Source organism: Aquarana catesbeiana, linkage group LG03, assembly GCF_042186555.1.
Source record: "Aquarana catesbeiana isolate 2022-GZ linkage group LG03, ASM4218655v1, whole genome shotgun sequence".
NCBI lineage: Eukaryota > Metazoa > Chordata > Amphibia > Anura > Ranidae > Aquarana > Aquarana catesbeiana.
This window is the reverse complement of record NC_133326.1, coordinates 651,800,306-651,825,760: the sequence shown is the minus strand read 5'-3', so window position 1 is coordinate 651,825,760 and position 25,455 is coordinate 651,800,306. Positions and strand designations below refer to the sequence as shown.

General features: G+C 43.4%; 1 protein-coding gene across 1 annotated transcript; it reads right to left on the bottom strand.

Moving 5' to 3' along the window:
- On the bottom strand, positions 1-24,639 carry ELOF1 (elongation factor 1). Its single transcript, XM_073622662.1, has 4 exons — positions 24,517-24,639; positions 12,139-12,257; positions 6,886-6,956; positions 1-5,138 (listed from the first exon to the last, which is right to left on the bottom strand). The coding sequence occupies exons 2-4, from the start codon at positions 12,249-12,251 to the stop codon at positions 5,074-5,076; spliced, it is 249 nt and encodes an 82-aa protein (XP_073478763.1). The 5' UTR covers positions 12,252-12,257; positions 24,517-24,639; the 3' UTR covers positions 1-5,073.
- Between the last annotated feature and the right edge of the window lie 816 nt (positions 24,640-25,455).

Below are 25,455 nucleotides of genomic sequence, written 5' to 3'. Positions count from 1 at the left end.
TTTAGTGTCACTCTGTCTCCATTTTAATAAAAACAAAAACAAAAAAACACTTTTACATCAAATTGGTAACAAAGCATTGCTCCTCTAAGATACCTTCAAGCATAAAATTTTCATGAATTAAAAAATACTTTATTGGCAAGTCCAGTTATATTGTTCAATGCTGTGTGTTGGTCAGTCTAGGTTGTATTTTCATGTCTGAGCACCAAGAACCCCAACATGTAACCCAGCTGTGCTAATGCTCGATGTTAAAAAGTTGAACTCCCAAAACAAGCACTTATTGATATACACTATGTTACCAAAAGTATTGGGACGCCTGCCTTTACACGCACATGAACATTAATAGCATCCCAGTCGTATAGTCTATAGGGTTCAATGTTGAGTTGGGCCACCCTTTGCAGCTATAACAGCTTCAACTCTTCTGGGAAGGCTGTCCACAAGGTTTAGGAGTGTGTCTATGGCAATGTTTGACCATTCTTCCAGAAGTGCATTTGTGAGGTCAGGCACTGATGTTGGATGAGAAGGCCTGGCTTGTAATATCTGCTCTAATTCATCCTAAAGGTATTCTATGGGGTTGAGGTCAGGACTCTGTGCAGGCCAGTCAAGTTCCTCCACTCTAAACTCACTTATCCATGTCTTTATGGACCTTGCTTTATGCACTGTCGAATCATTTGGTGGAGGGGGGATTATGGTGTGGGGGTTGTTCTTCAGGGGTTGGGCTTGGCCCCTTAGCTCCAATGAAGAGAACTCTTAAGGTGTCAGCATACCAAGACATTTTGGACAATTTCATGCTCCCAACTTTGTGGGAACAGTTTGGGGATGGCCCCTTCCTGTTCCAACATGACTGCACACCAGTGCACAAAGTGAGTCCTGACCTCAACCCCATAGAACACTTTTGGGATGAATTAGAGCGGAAACTGTGAGCCAGACCTTTTCATTCAAGTGCCTGACCTCACAAATGCACTTCTGGAAGAATGGTCAAACATTCCCATAGACACACTCCTAAACCTTGTGGACGGCCTTCCCAGAAGAGTTGAAGCTGTTATAGCTGCAAAGGGTGGGCCAACTCAATATTGAACCCTACAGACTAAGACTGGGATGCCAGTAAAGTTCATGTGCGTGTAAAGGTAGGCAGTTCAATATATTTGGCAATATAGTGTATCTATGTATGTTTTACAAATCTACTTTGCATTCATCAAAGCTAGATTTTACCATGTACAAGTAGCACTGACATCACTGTGCTGCACACAGCCCATGCAGTGAAAAGAGCTTTGGGAGGCACCCAACAGGCTCCAACTACTACACCTGGGATATGCAATTAGCGGACCTCCAGCTGTTGCAGAACTAGTCCCATGAGGCATAGCAAGACTTTGCAATGCTCTCACAAGCATGACACTCAGAGGCATGATGGGACTACTGGAGAAGTCATCTTTAAAGCCAACTGTATACTCATTTGATTCCAAGATCTTCTAGCAGATCCGAGCTGTATAAAAGGGAGGAAAGGAAATCTCACTGTAGTGTAAAAAGACTCACTAATGTTATGTTGTGGAATGCTCTGCTACTTGAGGTAGAAATGACTTTTTACTACTCTGAAGGGGACAGTATGATTTCCTAACAACCCGTGGCAGCTATGATTGAAGGGTGGTATGAACAGATTTTGACCTGCAAGGTACATCGGACAGCCAGAAATAAAACGTATTCCCCTACCCTGGCACATCCCAACTTAGTGAAATTTCTGCTGCCCAGGGGATTGTGGGAAGGTAAACATATTTTTATAGATCTCTATATAATTATATAGAGTGAGTTTTTAAAGAATAACTGGGTTAAGGATTTTTGATTGACAACTGGAGGAGTTTTGCTTTAAAGTCATATTTAGTACAGTTGCAATGGGACACATTTTATGGTCCAGCTCATCTTCTTTAATCAGAGTCCCATGAAAACCAGCCAAACGACTGGATTATCTGTACTAATTAATCCACTACCCAGACACTTCAATCACAGCATGAAGATCCTTTTCCATCACAGAAGCTTGGTGAAAGAATTGTAAATATATAGGAGGTAATCCTGTTCACTTCTAGTGTAAGCAAATATATTTCATGCGGTTCTAAACACCAGATGTGCTTAACCCCTTTTTTTAGGGCCCAGTGTGATTAGATTGACACCGTTATGGTAATGGAAACAGACCCAAAACGAGTTTAACAGAAGAGTTGCCACGTCTGATGATCTGGGGACTTGAAAATTCACTAAAGCTGCCAAATTGACCATCTTGGTGAAGTGCCACCTTGTGTCTGGCCTAGTTTTCTGCACGTTTAATGCAGACGTCTAGTCAGATGTAGAGTTAAATATTTGTTGCAAGGCCTCCTTCACGTGGCCATTTAGGCACCAGATTCTTACAGTTAGAACAGGTACATGCAAAATAAGGGTAGCCACCCAGCCTATACAAAGTGCTGACGGCGGCTGATGTAGCTGCACACTATGCATCTGACTCCATCCAGGCTCAGACACACATCCCTGACCGCAGGTAACCACTTGGTGTGCGGCTACATGCAACAGCCACTATTTGCATGCACTTGTCATTCCAGATGCAAGAATCTGCCGATTCTTGCCAGTGGAATTCAGTGTATGCAGCTTTATGGTCATGCAAAATAAGGCCTTAAAGTGGTTCTAAAGGCATGAAAGGTTAAAAAAAAAAACCTTCTGCATGCAGCTTACCCCAATACTTACCAGAGCCCAAGACAGCTATGTGCACGAGAGCCGCTACTCTCATAGCTCCCTGCCTCCTCATTGGCTGAGACAGCAGCAGGAGCCATTGCTGTCCATCACAGCCAGTGAGGAGGGAGCGGAGGTGACTGAGCCACACTGTGTCCCATAGACACACAGAGACCCTCAAGAGCAAGTACGCTCGAATACCCCCATAACAACCAAATTGCTATGAGGGCACTCAGTGGGGAAAGGGGTCTTTGTGCCCAGAGCGCTGACAGGAGACCAGAGGAGAGGATTGGGGCTGCTTTGTGCAAAACCACTTCACAGAGCAAGTATAACATGTTAATGTAAGAAAAATAAAATATTTGTACCTTTATATCACTTTAAGGAATAAGAAAATGACACAATCACTAATCCTGAAGAAACGACTGCTCCATGTGCTTATTGCTGCCAGACCCACGACCAATTATAGCTGGGAAGCGAGGGGAATTAGTCAGCCCTGCATGAACATCATTCCCAAAGCCGCTATGGTTATTTAACATCAAGGGTAGGCAACCTCAGCACTCCAGCTGTGTTGAAACTACAACACTACTTCTGAGACACAGACTCTCTAATGCCACGTACACACGACCGGACTTTTCGACCGAACTGGTCCAACGGAACAAATCCTTCAGACATTCCGATCGTGTGTGGGCTTCATCGGACTTTTTCTGTCGAAAAATCTGTCGGACTTTAGAAAAAGAACATGTTTCAAATCTTTCCGACGGACTCAAGTCCAATCGAAAAATTCCTTCATCTGTATGCTAGTCCGACAGACAAAAAAAAGGACGCAAGGGCAGCTATTGGCTACGAACTTCCTTATTCTAGTCCGGTCGTACGTCATCACATTTGAAACGATCGGACTTTGGTGTGATCGTGTGTAGGCAAGTCCGTGTCGTTGGAACTCCGTCGAAAAGTCCTTCGGAGTTTAGTCCGACGAAAAGTCCGGTCGTGTGTACACGGCGTAAGATGCTCTTTTTATACTCAATCATGTTACGGACCTGTTGCCAATCAACCTAAAATTCGTTTCAAAATGTTCTTCAAGCTCTTCCTTGTTAGTACCACTTACCTTGCCAGATTTTTGTTGCCCTGTCCTTACTTTTTTTGAGCCATGTTACTGCCATCAGTTTCTAAATTACCTTTTTTTTTTTTTTTCTTAAAATGGTACATTTAAACATTTGGATTTTTTTGTGAATAAAATACAGGTTTATGCAATCTACAAATCCTTGCATTATAGTTTTTATGTAGATTTAATACAGTCCTCCCAACTTAATTGAGGTTTTACAAATCCCATCATGCCTCTGTCCCTAGGAAGTATGCATGTGGATATTAGAGTCGTGCAATGCCTCAAGGAACTTTACATTCCACAACAGCTGAAGTGTTGCGATTGCCTACCCCTGTTGTAAAATCTAAATCATCTCTTGCAGCAGAGCTCACAAGACCAAACATAGTCATGCATCTCTGGTACTCCCTAGCCGCCGCTATTCCAGCCAAGTATTTTGTACCTTCTGCAATCGTTATAATTTTTAGGCAGCAGTGGATTTTACTATAACGGCTACACTTAAATCCATTTTTAATTGGAGGGACAAACTGGTTCTTGATGCGAGGGCAACCAAACTCTCAGGTTCATTTTTCCCCAAGTGCAGCATGGGATAATAAAAGGGAGAATCTGATTGGCTGACATGGATAACAAAAACAGATGCGCCCTTTCAGACCGATCCTAAATTCAAGTCCAAATTTCAGTAGTGACAACAGTTGGGGTACTGACATCACAGCCGGTGAGAAAAGAACGAACAATAATGTGCTCTCTATTTTTTTTTATATCTTTTTATCAAACAGACACATTATATAATCAACTCCAGAACAAATGTAGATATTCAGCCTGTCATTACTACTCACTATAATACACACCTCATATAATGTTTCCAAACACTTTTGTTTGATTTTTGGAATTGATGAAAGGCTGAATTTTTTTCCTTTACATAAAAAAAAAGGGTCCTGACATTTCCAGGCTCATTGACAGTATATAAATAAAAATTTGTGATTCTTTTTCTATCCTTGAAAGCAAACATAAAAAATAAAACAAAGAAGAAAAAAGAAACAAACAAAAAAAAAAAAAAAAAAAAAAAAAAAAAAAAAAAAAGCACATTCTCAACTAATCAGACATGTCACGTGTCCGGCTGTAACTGGCTAGCATCAGCTGAATAAAAAGATCCCAGCTGCTTTAATCCTAAAGGGGACCTCCCCTTATATAGCTGGGTACGGTGAAAGTGAGACACAGAAGATGACCGTTGCAGATTGGTAGGATCGGGGGTCGCGAATGATGGCCGCCGGCTACTGATTAGCAGCTTCACAGGCATCGATCCAGTCACTGTAGACGTCCACTGCTTCTGAAAGGTCTGAGATTATACGTCAAGGAGAAGCGACTGAACATAATGGAAATACAAAAAAGTCTGGAGAGTGATCTGAAGCTTGAAGAAAGATGATGGAAAACTAAAAATTACACTTGTCAGTAATTCCTCTGCGGGAAAACCTTTATACAACTGTACTGCCATAATGTAAAGTCTCCTAATATGAGACCTTGGATAAAGTGGGGAAATGATGTGAACTCTGTCAGGATTTTATTTTTTTTACTGTATCCCTGCTGGAGAGATTCATCCTCTTTATTAATCCCTGGTGACCTTTGTCTAAGAGAAATTGAAAATGTAAAATTTTGAGTTGTTGCAGGAGACCTGGTAACGCAGGCACTTGTTATAGTAACAACTGTCCAAGAGATTTCCCTCAATGTAAAGAAGTTTCCTCCAACTTCCTGATGCGTCTTACTTACCTGAGCCCCATCTAGATCCAGCAATGTTGTAGGAGAGTCATTGGCTCCCTCTGCTGTCAAAGTCAGTGAACCAATGAGGAGAGAGGGGGCAGGGCCAAACCAGAGCTCCATGTCTGAATGGACACAGAGCAGCAGCTCAAGTGCCTCCATAGCAGGCTGCTTGCTGTGGGGGCACTCAGGTGGAGGGAGGGGCCAGGAATGCCGGTGACAGACCCAAGAAAAGGATTGGGCTGCTCTGTGCAGAACGACTGCACAGAGCAGGCAAGGATATGTTTTTAAAAAAAATAACAAACAGACTTTATTATCACTTTAATGTGACCTGTTGGGGTGCCTTGAGGACTGGAGTTGAGAAAACACTGCTCTAGGCCTGATGGAAAAACTGCTCGCATCCAGAAACACATTACCATGTTTTAACCTGCAAATACCATCTTTCAATCATCTGCCACATCTTGTTGTCTGTTATATCTCCTGCTTTCAATAAAGATCTTCGCTGATAGGAAAAGGGCATTTTGGAGTTCAGCTATCTGATAAAGACTGCCCACTGTGATTGTATCTGCTTATACAGGCCAGGCATAGGTCTCAGCAAGTGATAAGTCACTATTACAACAGCTGGAGTCAGAATAACCTGACAGAGGTTTTAAAGCAGAATTTTACCCATAACTACTAATGTTCTTTAGAGAGGAACATTCCACCAAAATTATTGTGTGCTGTAAATTGCCTCCAGTATTGCCAGAGGGTGACATTTTGCTGAAGCCCAGAGCCCCTGAGCAGCAGTATATATTTAGGCCTTCAGCAGATCGGTCTCTAGTTTTTGGCAAAAATGGAGAGCAACTGAGCATGTGCAGATCAGGGTGAGACGGTGCATTACTGGATTTTTTTTTAAACATTATAGGGACTTATTTTTAATGTTATACATAGCTATACCTGCAAAAAGGGCCAGTCTGAAGTGAGCTAGCAGGACTTAATTTTCTGACTAAATTGTTCCACTTTAACTCTCCCTACTAAGATTTAAAATCCATACATTATAACTCACAATGACATCTTTGTGTTGCCAATTCTGACCTTCAGCAGGTAAGATCTTAATTGTCAACGAACATAGAGCTGCTCTTTTGAACCAAATTCTCTTTTGTGCCTCATATCAGTCACAATGATGGGATAGTGACAAGCATATAACTCCCTATGACCAAATATATGAAAGCAGATTAAGAACAAACAAGTTACTCTGGGTGTCTGGTTCATAAGATGAAGTAATGTGGGTACTAGTGCCCTCCCAACTTTGAAGCAATATTGGTAAATTATATATATTAAGTAAAGGATACAGGTTATAGGTGTCTGAAATTCCTCGAGGCACACCGTACACGATATGACCCCCGTATTCCGTGCTCTGTCCCTGTAAAACACAGAAAAACATCAAGTCAACAAAATGCAATACATACACAAGAGATGACAAACTCATTTTTATCATTAAAAGCCTAACTCCAGGTTTTAGTTAACTTTTAATAGTTTGTTAGGGCCAAGCTCGTCCAAACAATCCATTTTCTTCACAAAACACATGAAGTGGTCAGCGGCACTCCATGAACGGTCCCACCACAGGAGCAAAAACAAGTTGGGCTGGGTGCTGCTCAGCCATTCACAGGAAGCTTTGTATTTTCTGAATAAATACAAAACTTCCTCCAGTTAGCTGATACCAAGAGGCATGACATCACTCTCCTTGCCTCAGTGGAAGCTTTGTATTCATTCAGAAAATACAGATCTTGAATGGCTGAGCAGCACTCAGCCCAAGTTGAATTTGTTCCAGGAGCCGGATGGGTAGTCCCTGTCCTGCTGTCAGAACACAGCGCTGTATAAAGTTCATACAGTGCTGACACCTGCTATATGCATTGATGAAAATAGTTTGTTTGGACCAGCTTGATGCAAACAAACTAGTTACAGTTCGTTCGTACACGTGTACACACACACACACAAACCGATAATCTAAACCAAAACAAAGGGAAAAAAAAGTTTTTTAAATGATGCTCATTTGAATTAGCGTTCTTTTCCCTAAGAAAATTAATGGCAAATTTTTGTTTACACTATATACAAAAATAATAAAATAATTTATCTTGTCTGTTCCGGAGTTTGGATAGCCCCAAATTAGTTTTTGGAGATGTATACAAAACGTAGCGCCACAAAACTTGGTTCATATCAGACAATTAGGAATTTTACACTCTGGTTATATATAAACAGAGCCATATGGCCTGCTGGAGGTCATCTTAAAGCACCAGGCGAATCTGTTTACACAGCAGGGCGTTTGTAACAAGGGGGTGCAAATGGGAATTCATCTCCTGAAGGATGTTCTCACATAGGCCTCCCCATGTGATGTATGGGTGAGGGTAGAGGAGCATCAACTCAGACCTCCTGGTGAGGAGTAAAAATTAAAATGACCAATTTCTTGACTTGCAACAACATCAAAGGAACCAGATATGGACTGGAATGTTGACCTGGGTCAATGCAGGTGTTCCCAGAGTAACACTGCCACCTTGTGGAAGACAGTAACATATTTCCTGGAGGATGTTTGTGGTACAAAACATACTTCCTGGTGATTAAGAACAACCCCTTATAGATTCTCATTGGACAGAGGACTACATGGGCGGGCAGAGGGTGTTTGTGTGGGTTATGCCTAAGTGCTTTAAAACATGAGGGCCAATTATGAAGGCCCCATCTTTGTCCTGGAGCCCAACCAACATACAGAATCCTGAGGAATGACTTGCTCAACGTATCATCCCTGCTCTAGGTTTAGTTCAACCTGATATTATTACAAGATCTATAGAAAGGTTAACATATACAAAATATTAGCAAACGTTTGCTTTGACAATACAAAGTAGATAAAATCTTAAGTGCAAAGTCAAGAACATATATTCACAAAAACAAGGAAGTATTAAAGACTGTATATGGAGCATTGCCGGCACTAGGCAAAAGCAACGATACAACCCAGTGCTTAATTGAGAGAGGGAGGACATCAATAAATATAATACAGAGAGCAAGGTTCCCCCTTGTGGGATTTTAAAGCCCCTAATGGTGATAGAACATCAAAAGACAATATGAATGAAAGAAAAAAAAAAAATAAATAAATAAAAAAAAAAGAAAATTTATTATAGTATATACCGTTCAAAAAGGTAGCAAACAATTAATACTTAAATAAATACTTAAGAAAAACGTGGCTGATACAGTTACACATCAATATGATACATTGGTTAGATGCTGTGAGGGATCAGAGGACACCATATGGAGAGCAGACTCCACACCCAACGCATTTCAGAAATGACTTCCTTCTTCATCTCCTCCCCTGGGAGGTCTAGCTTAGCTCAGTGACGTGGTTGCGCCATGCGCCCAGGGGCCAGCAGTGGAACACACACCGCCCCAGCATGGCGCTTTGTGCCGCAGGGCGATGTGACGCCATGGCTGTTACTCCTAGGGTATTTAAGAAGCACTGCTGGGCTTGCTCAGTTGCCCCCATACGCTACTCGGCAGGGTGGTCTCTACCACTATCCATGGGATGCTTTAATACATGATCTTTCTTGGTAAGTGTCGATGTGATGTTTCCTTTGTGTGCCTAGTTGATTTTTTCCTGAATGGTTAATTTATTTGCGAAGCATAGGACCATATACATCCAGAACACAGGTCAATTACTTTTTTTGACATTTAAGCCTCCAGATTATTACTTCCGTGGCTATATTCACATTATATATACCTATGTGGACAATATGCGATTTTCCATCATCAACATGCAAGTCTGTTTGTTGTTTGGCACTAGAATGGACAAAGGCCATATATTGTATATATTCCACTATGCTGTATCTGGCTAAATTCTATTTATTTGCATTTATAGTATGATGCTATGATCCCTTGATACACCCAGGAAGGAGGAAGTAATTTCTGAAACGCGTTGGGTGTGGAGCCTGCACTCCATATGGTGTCCTCTGATCCCTCACAGCATCTAACCAATGTATCATATAGATGTGTAACTGTATCGGCCACGTTTTTCTTATTATTCATTGTTTGCTACCTTTGAACTGTATATACTATAATAAATTTATTTTTATCATCCATATTGTCTTTTGGTGTTATATCACCATTAGGGCCTTAGAATCCCACAAGGGGGAACCTTGCTCTCTGTATACAGGAACGTTGGCCCACTCCTAATCCTCTCGTCTTCTTTCTGTATTTTCAAATATAATGCAGTGCTGTTATATTTGAGAAAGTAGTATACTGAAGGGATCACACACTGTACTTAACACTAGAAATGGATATTAGGCCCCTGGACGTTACACCGCAATAAGGAATTACATAGTCAGATGGGGGGGAGCTTAAGAGAGCAAGGAACGAAAAAAGAATAAATGAATAGGTGAATAAAATACACTCTAACAAAGCTATCGGGGGGGGGGGGGGAGATGTCTGCAGAACCACCTTCAGCCCAAGCAAGGAACTCCAAGAAGTAGCGGAACATGAACCATGAGGTTCAGGTGAGGGAGAACTTTTCCTCCCATCCAGCTTCCTGAGCTAACAGTCGTTCCAGGTCTCTTATACGGTCCACCTCACTCGCCCAATCCCCGACGGAAGGCATAGTCTTCGATCTCCAATGGCAGGGAATAACTACCCTAGCTGCAGCCAGGAAGTGTTGCAAGAGGTCTTTCTTTAAAGATTTGAAGGATCCAGGAAGCATAGACAAAAGGACTATCTCAGGTGGATAGGAGGTGGCCATCAACTTACAATACAGTTCAATTATTTGTTGCCAAAATCTCTTTGCAGGGGGGCACTCCCACCATATGTGAAGCATGGTACCTCTGGCTACATGACGCCAACAAGAGTCTGGAGAGGAAGGACTGAAGTGATGGATGGTCAAAGAACATCTGTACCACCTAGTCACAGGTTTAAACCCTTTTTCTTGGGTCGTATTGTCAAGGGAAAGTTTATGAGTTGGAATAAAACACTTGTCAATCCGCAAGAGAAATTGAGTGACGTAGTTCTGATTCCCACACCTACATGTAAGGAAGTAAGTCAGGGGTCAGAGCGTTCAATACTAATGAATATAGTTGGAAGACTACATGAGTTGGAGGGTCTTCCTGGAGGAGCATATCTTCGAAACCCGATGGGTCGCCAAGAACGTCTGTCAAGGAAGGGCTAGTACGGAAACCATTGTGTAGGGTGGCTTGCTACTGATGTGGAAGGAGTAGCCATCATCAGTGACTGATCTGCTCGAAGAACTTGAGTGAGTCACCCATGACCTTCCTTAATCCAAGGCCTATACCCCGTTGCATGCAGTGCCGGTGGAAAAGCCGGGGTCCCAAAGAAGGGAGTCAAGGGACCAAAAGGTTTAGATGGGCTACAAGTTGCCATATTTGGATTGTCTGACGTGTAATGTCTCAGAGAGATGGGCCCTTTCGAAGAGTGGTTGGGATCCATGGAAGGGCACAGAGATCAAAAGAGTTCATTTGATTTTCTAATTGGACCCAAAGCTTAGAAGAGGAATAATGGAACCAGTCTGATGTGCGTCCCTGCCCTTGTTTTATATGCTCTGTATTACAATCTTTAGCTTTTATGTTACGGTTCTACTTTCTTTATAAACATGAAGAGCTCCGCTTATTTGAGCATTGCGTTTACTTTTATAGCCAATATTAATATATAACCATTAAAATGATCATAACTTTGACAGACTAGCTAACTATAGGAACAGACAAGAGAATACAAAGTTATAATTTAAATAGGGGGAATCCAACCCCTCCCACCACCACCCCATTTATTTCAATCTGCAATTAGAAAACAAAGGGGCTTTCCTAGATTGCAAGCTCATGGGGACAGGACCCTCACTCCCACTGTTCCTGGTGATCTCAGTTTTGCAAAGCAGCTGTAGGCACTAACCGTGAGAACATTTTACGTATTATGTCACACACGAACTGTCGTGGTACATTTAAAAGGTGTTACACCCGCAAACACTGTAGCTGCTGACTTTTAATAAGGACACTTCCCTGACCAGGGAGCCCTGTGATGTCGGCCGCCTGAGGAAAAGGAAAACCGGCAGTGGGGCCTCGCGGTTTCACTGCCCGTTTCCTACTGCACACATGGCACTTTGTGAATGGCCAGCTGTCTTCTGGGACACGGATAGACACGTCCCAGAAGACAGCGGGGGTGGGGGACTTGCCGTACAAAAAGGATATGACGTCCTGTGCCGCAGACCGGATGGATCGGAAGTACTTCATAAAAAAGGTATGTTAGAAGAAAAATAAATACAAATTTTAATATCCAAAAAACAAGGGGTGGAGAGGTGGTCTTTCATTTAAGACCACCTCTCAAAAGTGGGTGGAACTCCGCTTTAATACTTTGTACAGTGCAATAAGGGATTTTGGCGTCACCTAAATTCTGGTTTATTAAACCCAACCCAGTTCACCCATCTATAGGAGAAGCTCATTACAGTGGGTCCAAAAAAAAAAATTGAGAAATCTTAAAAAAAAAAAAAAACAAACACCAGCAGGCCAATAATTCTGATCAACATCAACAAACAGCCACCTACAACATCTAAACGTATAGCATCTTACATATTGACATCACAGGACTTTTCGTGATTGCAGAAAGGACACGTGAACTGCGTCTCAAGGACTCCAGTCTTCTTCTTGGGTGGAGGCTTTCTCTTTGACTTTCTACGTCCCATTTTTTTCTTAAAAAAAAAAAAAATAATTTTTTAATAATGTGTTAAACTTTTTATCCACACAGAATTGGAACAAAAAAAACCAGTGCATACACAAATATCACACACTGCAGTCAATTCAATACAACTCTTCCAAGCAAATGTTTTGTTAACAGAATGGAGTAAGAGCATCTGTGAGCGTCCCGGATTAAAATCAGTATTACAAACAATGTTCATATAATCGTAACAGGAACGTTGGGGGGAGGAGGCAAAACTCCTGTGCAATAAGACAGCTCACCTGTATTGAACTGGTCTTCTCATTTCTACAACGATTAAAACATATTATAGCATGTGCTACTGTATAACCAGCTCTGGGATTGGACGACTCAGATACTGTGGAAGAGTCACAGTGCTAATGTTTGCCATGAGGGGCAAAGATCTCATTAACACTAAAAGTTGAATTTCCAGGCATCACCTAACTAATCTTAAAAATGCTCCCCTCCCCCCTCCAAACAACTATTCTGGTTAACCTGTATAAAGCCGGCCATAGATGATACGATCTTCTTTCCTGCAACCTGTAAATTGCTTGATTACACCAGGAACAGTCAGTGTTCATAGAGGAATCCCTCCCACTGAGCCATTGTGTATTCCTGGCGGGGGAGCCGTCCCTGCCGGGCGAACACAGATTCATGTCGGCGGCTACCGCATCCTAAAAATCAGACATGCTGACAGATCGATCGACTTGGGTACAATCAGCCCACACATACATGGATTGAATCTCAGCCAGTCTCTGCTGAACTGGTCAAGATTTGAACCATCTATGGCCGGCTTAAGAAGGAGCTGTATACCCATTTTCAGGCCACTCCAGTCACGTGACCCCCCCCCCCACATCAGCCAGAACCAGCTGCAGGGGAGAGGAGTGTGCATTTTGACAAGGGCTAGTAAAGCCTGGAGCAGCGACATCGCCCATAGAATTCTATGTCAAATCCATTGTCAGCACTCCCTCCTCTCCCCTGCAGCCACGCTGGCCGACACAGGAGCTGGATCACGTGACTGGACCAGCCTGAAAATAGGCAAGTATATACATCTTTCTTACACAGGTGAGTCAGAATAGGTGTTGAGAGGGGGGGGGGGGGGGGGAGAGTGAGGAGAGAGCAGTTTTAAGATTAGTTAGGTGGTGTCTGGAATTCTAATTTTAGGCTCGGCTCACAACTATGTGTTGCAGGAAAGCCAACGACACCCCAAAAGCAAGCTGCATGAAGACCCACGAGATCCGATTCCAGTGTGGCAAAATAAAAGGGGGGGTACCTGCACCTTTTTCATGTGGATGCAGTGCGAATGATGGGCTCAAAACGCACTGCACAGAATTGCATGTGATTTGCACAGGAATTTGGTGCGATTCACATGCGATGTGACCCATCACATCAGTGTGAACTCAGCCTCAAAGCCCAACTCGAGGAAAATATAATCCACCCTGAACACGGGTTTAAAATCGTTGGGGGGGGCGATTTGAAAGACAAATATGTGGGTTCATGCACAGATGTCTACTGAGGTCACCAAAAGTAGTGCAGGAGCTACTTTTGGAAATCGGTGCGGCGTCGCACCGATTGGGACAGTGCCGCTGCCGGCAATAGACTGCGACTTGGCATGCGATTTCACATGTCAAATTGCACCAATGTGAACAGGGGCTTAGAGTGCAAGACTAAACATCAAACAAAACAAAAACCACCTTTTAATAGTGGCTTCCCCACAGCCCCAGGGTGCTGTGATGTTTTCAGGAAGCTATGTACAGCACACTACAAGGTCCTCCTACCAGCTGCAATCTGTCTGCACAGTATAGAGAAACACAGAGACCCAGTGATTACATCACCAGATCTGACATGGGTTAGGAAATGGAAAGGTTTTATTTAAAATTTTCATTAGCATGTTGATGAGGGGAGATGATCCAGGGAAGGTAAAACATAAGATTAAAGGGGTTGTAAAGGTAAATTTTTTTTTTAAAAAAAAATAACAAACATGTTATACTTACCTTCACTGTGCAGCTCGTTCTGCACAGAGTGGCCCCGAACCTGGTCTTCTGGGGTCCCTCGGCGGCTGTTTCAGCTCCTCCCCGCAAGCATTAACCACCTTAATGTGAGCTCCCTCGCATGGTGGTGAGTGCTTGCGGGCGCGCTCCCATGATACAGCCGGCGGCTATAGCCGCTCGCTGTATCACTCGGCCCCGCGTCATCGGATGTGATTGACAGCAGCGCGAGCCAATGGCTGCGCTGCTTTCAATCCATCCACTGCAGCCAATCAGCGACCAGGCTGAGCTGCAATGAAGATGACGAGGACGAGCAGCGAAGATTCGAGGCGTCAGGTAAGTAAAACGGGGGGCTGGGGGCAGCGGTATTGTCAAAAGTTTTTTCACCTTAATGCATAGAATGCATTAAGGTGAAAACATTTTTACCTTTACAACCCCTTTAAACTTCAGCTTTAGGAGAAGTTGGACTTTTTTTTCAGCTGCTCCTGAACTCTCCTCCATGTTATCTTATCAGTACTGTACACAGGGTCGTTTATAGTTGTTTCTAGGCAATGGAGTTAAGAAACATTTTTTTTTTTTCCTTTTCAAAAAAAAAGTTCAGGATGGATGTTCAGAGGCATTTAAAAATGCCAAACGCCTGTAACAGCTTTGTAAACACGGTAATGCTTGTTTAGCCGCATTTCATTTACTGTCGTTTTTTACTATTTGCAAGAAGAAGAAAAAAACAAAACAAAAACACAACACAATCCTGAACACAAACGTGGCTAGACACGTAATGTAAACGCAGCAAAAGTGGGAGGTTTTTAACCATTGCTGCCCGCCCACCATCATATGACGGTGCAGCTGTTATCCTGGGCCGCCGTCATATGATGGCGGCCCTTCCAGGTCCCCTAGGGGGCGCACGCGCCCGCCGCGTCACTCGGGTCCCGGTGCGCATGCCCGGCGGCCACGATGACCGCCGGGCACCCGCGATTTCCCGGTAACCGAGCAGGACCGTGGATCTGTGCGCGTAAGCACACAGATCCACGTCCTGTCAGATGGGAGGAGACCGATGACGTGTTCCTTGTACAGAGGAACACCGATCGGTCTCCTCCCCTTCTGAGTCCCCTCCCCCCACAGTTAGAATCACTCCCTAGCAACATGATTAACCCCTACAGCGCCCCCTTCTGGTTAACCCCTTTATTGCCAGTCACATTTATACAGTAATCCATGCATTTTTTATAGCACGGATCGCTGTATAAATGTGAATGGTCCCAAAAATGTGTCAAAAGTGTCTGATGTGTCCGCCGCAATATCGCAGTCATGATAAAAATTTGCAGATCGTCGCCATTACTAGTAAAAAAAATAAAATGCTATAAATCTATCCCCTTATTTTGTAGACGCTATAACTTTTGCGCAAACCAATATGCGCTTATTGCGATTATTTTTACCAAAAATATGTCGAAGAATACGTATCGGCCTAAACTGAGGAAAAAATTTGTTTAAAAAAAAAAAATGGATATTTATTATAGCAAAAAGTAAAAAATATTTTTTTTTTCTTCAAACTTGTCACTCTTGTTTTGTTTATAGCGCAAGAAATAAAAACCGCAGAGGTGATCAAATGCTCTATTAGTGGGGAAAAAATGATAAAAATGTCATATGTGTACAGTGTAGCATGACCGCGCAATTGTTATTCAAAGTGCGATAGTGCTGAAATCTGAAAATTGGCTTGGGCAGGAAGGGGGTGAAAATGCCCGGTATGGAAGTGGTTAAACATCGTTCAGGGGAGGTTGTAAAAGGTCTCATGTACATTAAGCTTTAAAGTATAGGTGTACTTTTAATAGGCGTCACTAACTCCACTCCCTTCTCCTCCTATCTAATCTACACTAACAAAGCCAGCCACAGCCGGCTCCACATCCTCCTCCTCTTCATACTTCATCACTGAGCCCTCAGATATGAATAAAGGCTGAGAATGGAAATGCTGAGAAGACCCCCATCCCCAGCCGTCCTGCAGGGATCAGTATTCTAGTGTATATCTTATTGAAGGCTCATTCTCAGTATGTGTGACACCCTATAATAACCTGTACAGATCAGTGCCAGCTCATCACTAGGGTACGTTTGTTTTCTATGTCCCCCAATCACACCAAAACCTGCCTTCAGGGGGCTTGGAATAAAAAAAAAAAAAAAAAATATATGTAGACATGCTGGATGAATCCGCAATGCATAGACCCCACCCCATGTCAGCACTAGGGCTCATTCACACCAACAAAGCTCTCTGAAGAGAGATCTGCATTCAGGTGGTTCTTCAGGAACCATCTGACATGTAGTGATCAGGAATTGCCTCGACCGGCTTTACCCCATTAAGCCCTCACAAGCACAACACAACCGCGTGGCACTTGCAGAGCGGCTACATTCAGCAGCACTATCCTTGCTGTACGATTCCTGCACCGCAGAACACCTCCAGCCACCCGGTTGAGGGGCAGTAAAAGCATGGCTCAATCACAGGTTTTACTGCCCCACAACTCTGCAAGGAACAGGAATGAAGCGTCATTTGTGACATTTATAATGAAGCTAGAAAAGTAAACAGCCCAACACTCACCAGCCTGCACACTAATGCGGCTCAGTTTAGCATGCCTAATGGTGTGAATGAGGTCTCAAGGTACACCTGGAGTCAGTGATATGCTCCCGTACCTGTCCAGCTGAAGATACCAGGAAAAAAAAAAAAAAATCTGTGTTGCTTTAACCCTTTAGGCCCCATTCAGATCTCGCCTTAGCCTAGATTCGCACATATACAGTGCAGGAAACACAGCGATCCCACCACATTGTAAAACAATACAACATGTTTTTGTATTTTTTTTTTTGTCAATACAAAATTTACCACCCCAAAAGGATTGCAAAGGCAATGCGGTTCTGGCTCCAAAATGGGCTCAAATCACACCGCAATGAATGGCATGTGAATTTCACAGGATGTTATGGTGTTCAGGGCTGAGCAGGGACAAGACTTTTAGGGCCGATTTACATGCGTTTTTTGTATGTCACACGTAAGGCAGATTATTAGGGCTGCAAATAACAATTATTTTCATAATCAATTAGTTGGCCGATTATTGTTTTGATCAATATAAATAAAATTTAAAAATATAAAAAAGGAGGTTTGGTATACAATTTAAATTTAATATGTAAAGTTTTTTAAAAAAAAAAAAGCCAATTATTAAATATATAATAACCAACTATATGGTTAGAGAGCAAAATCTCTAATCCACTCTGAGAATAACAGACAGAAGAGATATACTGTATATACTATTAGAGGAGATATACTGTATATACTATTAGAGGAGATATACTGTATATACTATTAGAGGAGATATACTGTATATACTATTAGAGGAGATATACTGTATATACTATTAGAGGAGATATACTGTATATACTATTAGAGGAGATATACTGTATATACTATTAGAGGAGATATACTGTATATACTATTAGAGGAGATATACTGTATATACTATTAGAGGAGATCAAAGGAATTTTCAGACAGTGTATGTGGTTTTCGTTCAGAAATTACATTTGTTTTAACCACTTGCCGACCGGCTCCTGTACATATACGTTGGCACTTTGAAGATGGATATCTCAGTAACGGCAGCAGCTGCTGCCACAACCCAGGTATCCATCTCTTCAGGAGCCGATCGTTCTTACGATAATGGTGGTCTCTGCGGCGGAAACGCCGCAAGATCACCGTTAGCAGCGGGAGAGGGCCCCCCCCACCGCTCTCCGGAGCTGTCGGCACCGGCGGAAGCGATCGGGTCTTTGTCGTGGCTGGGTATAGAGACAAGTGAGGCTAAGATGGCCCCGACCCGTCTCCATACCATAACAGGGCGGAAGTGACGTCATAACGTCACTTCCGCCCATACGTCTTAAAAAGGCACATTTTTTCAATGTCATTTTTTTAAAATGACAATTTTTTTTTTTTTGCACTTTAGTCCAAATATGAGATCTGAGGACTTTTTTGACCCTAGATCTCATATTTAAGATGACCTGTCATGGTTTTTTCTATTTCAAGGGATGTTTACATTCCTTGTAATATTAAAAAAAAAAAAAAATTTGTCATTTTTATTAACAGTGAAAAAATAAAATCAAGTAAAATAAGAAAAAAAAAAATGTTTTTTTTAAAGTGCCCTGTCCCAATGAGCTCGCACGCAGAAGCGAACGCATAAGTGAGTAGCGCCCGAATATGAAAATGATGGTCAAACCACATTAGAGCTGCACGATTAATCATATAGAGAATCGTGATCTCGATTCACCACCCCCGCGCGCGCGATCTCCAGCCAGGATTACCGCGATTCTTGGGGGGCGTGGTCTCGGCATGGAAGTGTGAGGACGTGTTCCACTTCCTACTGAGCTCCCGGTCCTCGGCTCTCCAGCAGTCCTCCACGGTAGACATACCCAACATTATCCTCTCCAGCTAGTTACCCGGGTGGCAGGGAAGGCTGACTGCTACAAGAGGTCCCGCTGGTGGGATGGAGCATTTCCTGGTCCCCGTACAGTCCGCGGCTTCTACCCCAGACACATCCAAGATGGCACCGGTGGCTACCACGAGGACGGCACTCAGACTGTTGGCTGCAGACCTGGAGAGAGAAACGGATGGCCCAGGCAATGATATGCCGCCGTTCTCACCACCCAGTGATCTCTCCCCCTGCCTGCCTCGTGCTCTCTCTCCCTCACACCGCTCCTTAGCCCAGACAGACAATGATGAGCGCTGCTCCCTGCATATGCCACTATCCAATGTCCATGCAAGCTGATTTACCTGGACCCAGCTTCTCTCAGCCCCGGTGTGGGACAGAAAGACACGCTCTGAACCCTGATGTCACATCTCCGGTCACAGTGAGTACATCACACAGTGCGACACCCCAGCAGGGGTCTTACTGGGCAGCTCACTGAGCAGACTATTTGGGCATTCTTACAAAAACTCTTCCACCAGAGAGGACTTTGAATCACTGGCCTCTCGTGTAGAGATGGCTCTCAGGGGGGGGGGGGGGGGGGGGCTGGCTGGGCTTAAGCAGGAAGTAGTAGATGTTACAACACGGGCCACTACGCTAGAATCTGAGGCAACTACCATCACTCAATCTGTAAGCAACATGCAGACGGTGTCATCGAGATGTAGCCTGGACCGGAGGATGAGCCGCCGGAACCAGCGTGGAACGCAAATGGCGCCGATATCGGAACCAATGTTAGCAACCGGAACTGACTTCAGTCAGCAGAAAGCATAGTGCCCGGCCTGGACTGCGCAATCAACACGCCGCTCGCTCCCGATGCTTGGGGCTGGTTATCCATCCCTTGCTGTATTAAATGAATAACCAGCCCCGAGCAACGGGAAGCGAGCGGCGTGTTGATTGCGCATGCGCTGTCTACAGCTGATTTTTCTTTTTTAATTTAACCATATTAAAGAATCGTGATCTTTATTCCAAGCAAAATAATTGCGATTCTCATTTTTCCCAGAACCGTGCAGCTCTAAACCACATGTGAGGTATCGCCACGATCGGTAGAGCGAGAGCAATAATTCTAGCCCTATACCTCCTCTAACTCAAAACATGCAACCTGTAGACTTTTTTAAACGTCGCCTATGAAGATTTTTAAGGGTAAAAGTTTGATGCCATTCCACGAGCGGGTGCAATTTTGAAGCGTGACATGTTGGGTATCAATTTACTTGGCATAACATTATCTTTCATAATATAAAAAAAAAAAAAAAAATTGGGCTAACTTTACTGTTGTCTTATTTTTTTTTTTATTAAAAAAAGTGATTTTTTTTTCCAAAAAAATGGCACTTGTAAGACCGCTGCGCAAATACAGTGTAAAAAAAAGTATTGCAATGACCGCCATTTTATTCCCTAGGGTGTTAGAAAAAATAAATGTTTGGGGTTCTAAGTAATTTTCTAGCAAAAAAAAAAAAACTTGTAAACACCAAAATCTCAAAACAAGGATGTTAAAAACAATTGAAAATTTCAAACAACATTCTTTCATTCAGGGAAAGTACAAAGATTTTTCTTCTGAAAATTGATCCTTGTGGCCAGCATAAAGCTCGGTTGATCTGTTTCTGCAGTGCTTTTTGCTGTGTTTTGATTTTTGCGCATGTGATTTTGCTTTTTTTGACCAATTTGTTGGGCAAATTAAAAAACATAAATTGCTGCAAAAATGCATTATATGCTTTTCTGTAGGTGAATCTCCATTGAAGTATAGTGACCAAAAAAGCACCATTCTGCTTTAAACAAACAAAAAAAAAAGTCCCTGACCCTTTCCAAATACACAGCGGCTGAAAAAAGCACCAAAAAACATATATGTGAACCGGGTCTAAGACGTTTAGTAACATAATGGGGTTAAAAAAAAAAAAAATAGCCCTTTATAGTACAAGAGAAAAAAAATAAAAAATCACTACTGGAAGGGGTTCATTTTTTTTCCGTAGAACAGTGAAATAATATTTACTGTAGCGATTTGCTCTTTTTGTACCATAAAAGGCTCATTTTAGTTTTTTTTTAACCCCATTATGTTACTGACCGATTAATCGATAATGAAAATAGTAATCAATTCATTTCATAATTGATTAGTTGTTTCAGCCCTACAGATTATTCACTTTAACGGGCTGCGCCTTATGCACATTTGTTGTCAAAAATAAGCTGTGTCAATTGCACTGGGTTAGAACTGCCATTAGAAATAACGACACTCAAACGCATGTTGAGTTCTTTGCCGCCATTTGGAATCGCAGACAGAATCGCTAATTCCAAATGACCCAATATGAACGTGGACTTTGGGCCAGGTCACACCAGAATGCGGTGCGGAAAGGGGCGTTTGGGGTTCAAAACCCACTGCCTTTGCGATCTGCTGCAGGAGCCAGTACATTGTTCACAGCACCAGATCGCATGTTACCGCAGAACCATTTGGTGCGTTTCTGAAAAGCAATGCATGCACGAGTTTTTGTGCATTCCGCTGTGTTTTGCAACCCATTCATCAAATGAATGGGCTGCAAAACAAAAAAAAAAGAAGGCGCTGGAATCACACAGTAATGCGTTCCTGTGTGATTTTGGTGGGACCAGCCCTTCAATTTTAAACTTGTGTGTGCAAATAAAACGTTACAGTAAATATTGCAAAAGTCAGTAAACATGTAAATTATGAGAAAGGAAAGTAATAGGGATGCGTCCTGTGAAAAACTTCACGTGCAGATTAGGGTTGCACTGATACCACTTTACCAAGTACTTGCCGATACTGATTCTTTATGTCATGTGACAGTGGCACTAATATGCAGCACTGATGAAGAGTGGACTGTGTCAGGAATGTTTTATTCTTTTTGGGTGCGATAAAAGGGGTCTAAACAGACCTCTGACATCTCCCCTTTAAGACAGGGAAAGAGACCGAGGACACAGATTCCCCAGTCCCTTTCTCTGCAGCCTCAGCTGCACTGAAGATGAATGGACAGGAGACAGAGGCTCCTCTCCATTCATAAACTGAAGCATCATAAACACTGACTCTTTTCATTCAGAAAAGGACATGTTTACCAGCTCCTTCCTCCGCTCTCCATCCTGAAAGATCTGGGACAGTGGAGGGGGATGGGACCAGAGGAGGATACAGGGGAGGCTGCCCTGTTATCAGATTAGACCTCAGAGCATTTGTACGAGTACTACGAGTACTTCTGAAAATTCTTGGTATCAGCACCAATACTAGTATCAGTGCAACCCTAGTACAGATCACTATTCCACATGTGCCAACTCCAGCACGCCCCAAACCACAGTCTCTTCTCAGAAATCCATGTCCCTCACCCACAGAGGTTATGTACACTTTATTACCAAAAGTATTGGGACGCCTGCCTTTACACGCACATCAACTTTAATGGCATCCCGGTCTTATGCCGGCCATACACTATACGAAAAATCGGCCAAACACATTTTCGAAAAACGAACGTTCGACCGTGACCGCAAACGATCGTGCCATCATGTAATGACCGATAAATTGTTCGGTGGACATGAATAAATAATTTTTTGTTCGTTTTTTTACATATACCTAGTGCAGGCAGTTCGGACGGGAAACACATTAACCTTGCAATTTATCGTACGTTCGGCAGAAATTTTCCAAACTTCCCGTTCGTTTTTTCTCCACAAAAACGTCACAAACGATTATCGATTTGTGCCCATTAACTTGCCGAAAAACGAACGAAGTGCCTATACGAACGATTTTTCGGCCGATTTTTTGTATAGTGTAAGGCCAGCATTAGTCTGTAGGGATCAATATTGAGTTGGCCCACCCTTTGCAGCTATAACAACTTCAACTATTCTGGGAAGGCTGTCCACAAGGTTTAGGAGTGTGTCTATGGGAATGTTTGACCATTCTTCCAGAAGTGCATTTGTGACGTCAGGCACTGATGTGGATAAGAAGGCCTGGCCCACAGTCTCTGCTCTAATTCATCCCAAAGGTGTTCTATCAGGTTGAGGTCAGGACCCTGTGTAGGCCAGTCAAGTTCCTCCACCCCAAACTCGCTCATCCATGTCTTTATGGACCTTGCTTTGTGCACTGGTCCAAATAGGGTGGCCATCTCATCCCTTTAAACCCGAACACACATTAATTACACAGGTTCTGTGGCTGATTAAGGGGGTAATTCAACTCACTTGGTGCCTTATCTGCATTAAATTAGCCTCAGAACCTGTGGAATTCATATGTGTTCGGGTTTAAAGGGATGAGGTGGCAACTCTAGAGCCAAATGATTTGGTGGAGGGAGGATTATGGTGTGGGGTTGGGCTTGGCCCCCTAATTCCAGTGAAGTGACCTCTTTAAGTGGAATTCCACCCAAAAATGGAACTTCCGCTTTAAGTGATGGTGACCCCCGACATACCACGTTTGGCATGTGATTATTTTTTTTGGGGGGGGGGTGATTAGCTCGTCTACAGATACCCAGTTTTTATGGGCACCCAGCTCCCACGTCCTCCCCGGGCTCCGGAAGGAAGATCACCTCTCCTCCCTCCCATCTTCTGGGACACATCACAGGTATCAGAAGATTGCTGCCCAATCACATAACGCAGCGTGGCTCGCACATGTGCAGTGTGTGCCCAGCTGTGGAGCCACAGCCAGGCACACACAGTTAGAATGCCGGCACTGCAGAGAGGAGCGAGGCTTTTTGCATCCTCATCGCTGGACCGCGGGACAAGTGAGTGTCCGATTATTAAAAGTCGGCAGCTACAATTTTTGTAGCCGCTGACACTTAAATGGGTGGAACTCCACTTTAAGTCATCAGCATACCAAGGCATTTTGGACAATTTCTTGCTCCTAACTTTGTGGGAACAGTTTTGGGATGGCTCCTTCCTGTTCCAACATGACTGCGCACCAGTGCACAAAGCAAGGTCTATAAAGACATGGATGAGCGAGTTTGGGGGGGGGCTTGACTGGCCTGACCTCAACCCCATAGAACACCTTTGGGATGAATTAGAGTGGAGACTACGATCCAGGCCTTCTTGTCCAACATCAGTGCCTGACCTCACAAATGCACTTCTGGAAGAATAGTGAAACATTCCCATAGACACATTCCTAAACCTTGTGGACAGCCTTCTCAGAAGAGTTGAAGCTGTTATAGCTGTAAAGGGTGGGCCAACTCAATATTGACCCCTACGGACTAAGACGCCGTTAAAGTTGATGTGCGTGTAAAGGCAGGCGTCCCAATACTTTTGGTAATATAGTGTATATGTACCTGGAAGAGTCCATAGGATGGAGCTGGCCAGCTTGGCACGGATCACATTCCAGACCGCAATCAGCGATAAAATGAGGAGGTCGAACGACACAAGGAAAAAAACAAAAGTGATTGGTTGGCTCCCATTTGTGTCCAGCTGGAAATGCCAAGTTCCTGGCTGTATCTGCCCACCCTTCAGTGCTCTCTGATGAGGGACAAGCATGCAGCCAGTGAAGTCTGAACTCCGGCCTTCTCATTATGAAGGTAATAAAGACACAGGATCAGCAGACAAGGGGTATTTACAGAAGGGGGTCACCAATGGAGGCCTATTAGGGTCAGATCCCCTATAAGAAGACATAGAATATAAGACTGCCTCTGATAGAGAGCTAAACACATCGTATACATACAATGACAAACACCCCTACACACAGATCAGTGCTGCGATCTCCTAGGAGGCAGATGGTTGCTATAGGCAACAGCCAGCCCCTCTCCTGGCTCCTTTGGAGGCCCCTAATGTGCCCACACAACATCCATGGCGGAGATACGGGAACCCCCAGCACTGAGCCCACCCATCTCCCATTATTTACCTTCCTCTTCCCGCCGCACTAGCTCCTTCCTCGCCAAAGCTGCTGACTACTCCGTGTGACCGGAAATGCCCTCTCTCTCTCCGCATGCACTTCCCGTTTCAGCTAATCCCGCCTCTTCCGTTTTACGATTGGACGAGCCAGGAGGACGGAGTCATTGGCCCGCGAGGAGACGCCAATCACAGAAAGAGGGAGAGGCGGGATCTACAGAGAGGGGATGTGGGGCGGGCGCTGATTGGCTAGTCCGTATAACTCCACGGCGTTGCTGGTTGCTAAGGCCTGGCGCGCGAAGCTGGGGAGAGGAACACGTGGCTGTGTGATGGGGGGAGGGGAAGGATCACCTCTCTATCATCATCCTCATCTCTATCATTCATCATCCCCCATCTCTATCATCGTTCCCATCCAGTGGTTTCCATCATTTTATAGTCACAGAGCAGGCATGTAACACATGAAGTCTATGATATGTGTACTTGTTCTGGTCAGTGACTGGTATAAATGTAATCACTTCCCAACCGGACAATTTTGACTCTTCTCTCCTACATGCAAAAATCGACTTTTTTTTGTACAAGAAAAATCACTTAGAACACCCAAACTTTATATATATATATATATATATATATATTAGCAGAGACCTTATAGAATAAAATGGTGGGTGTTGCAATTTGTTATGCGGTATTTGCGCAGCAATTTTCAAACGCAATTTTTTGGAAAAAAAAATACAGTTTAATGACTCTTATTGCACACAATCACTATATAACACCACGTTTTAAAAAAAATTACTTTGTAAAAGTTATTGCCGAGTAAATAGATACCTAACATGTCACGCTTTAAAATTGTGTGCCCCCGTGGCATGGCGGCAAAATGCCATACTTAAAATTCTCCTTAGGTGACGCTTTAAATGCCTTTACAGGTAAACAATTTAGAGTTACACAGGAGGTCTGG

Coding starts and splice junctions, on each gene's coding strand:
- ELOF1 (XM_073622662.1), bottom strand. CDS start 12,251: ATGGGACGTAGAAAGTCAAAGAGAAAGCCTCCACCCAAGAAGAAGACT. Junction 6,957..12,138: donor AAGTCCTGTGATGTCAATAT/GTAAGATGCTAT, acceptor TGTGTTTTACAG/GGACAGAGCACGGAATACGG. Junction 5,139..6,885: donor ATTTCAGACACCTATAACCT/GTATCCTTTACT, acceptor GTATAATCTCAG/ACCTTTCAGAAGCAGTGGAC.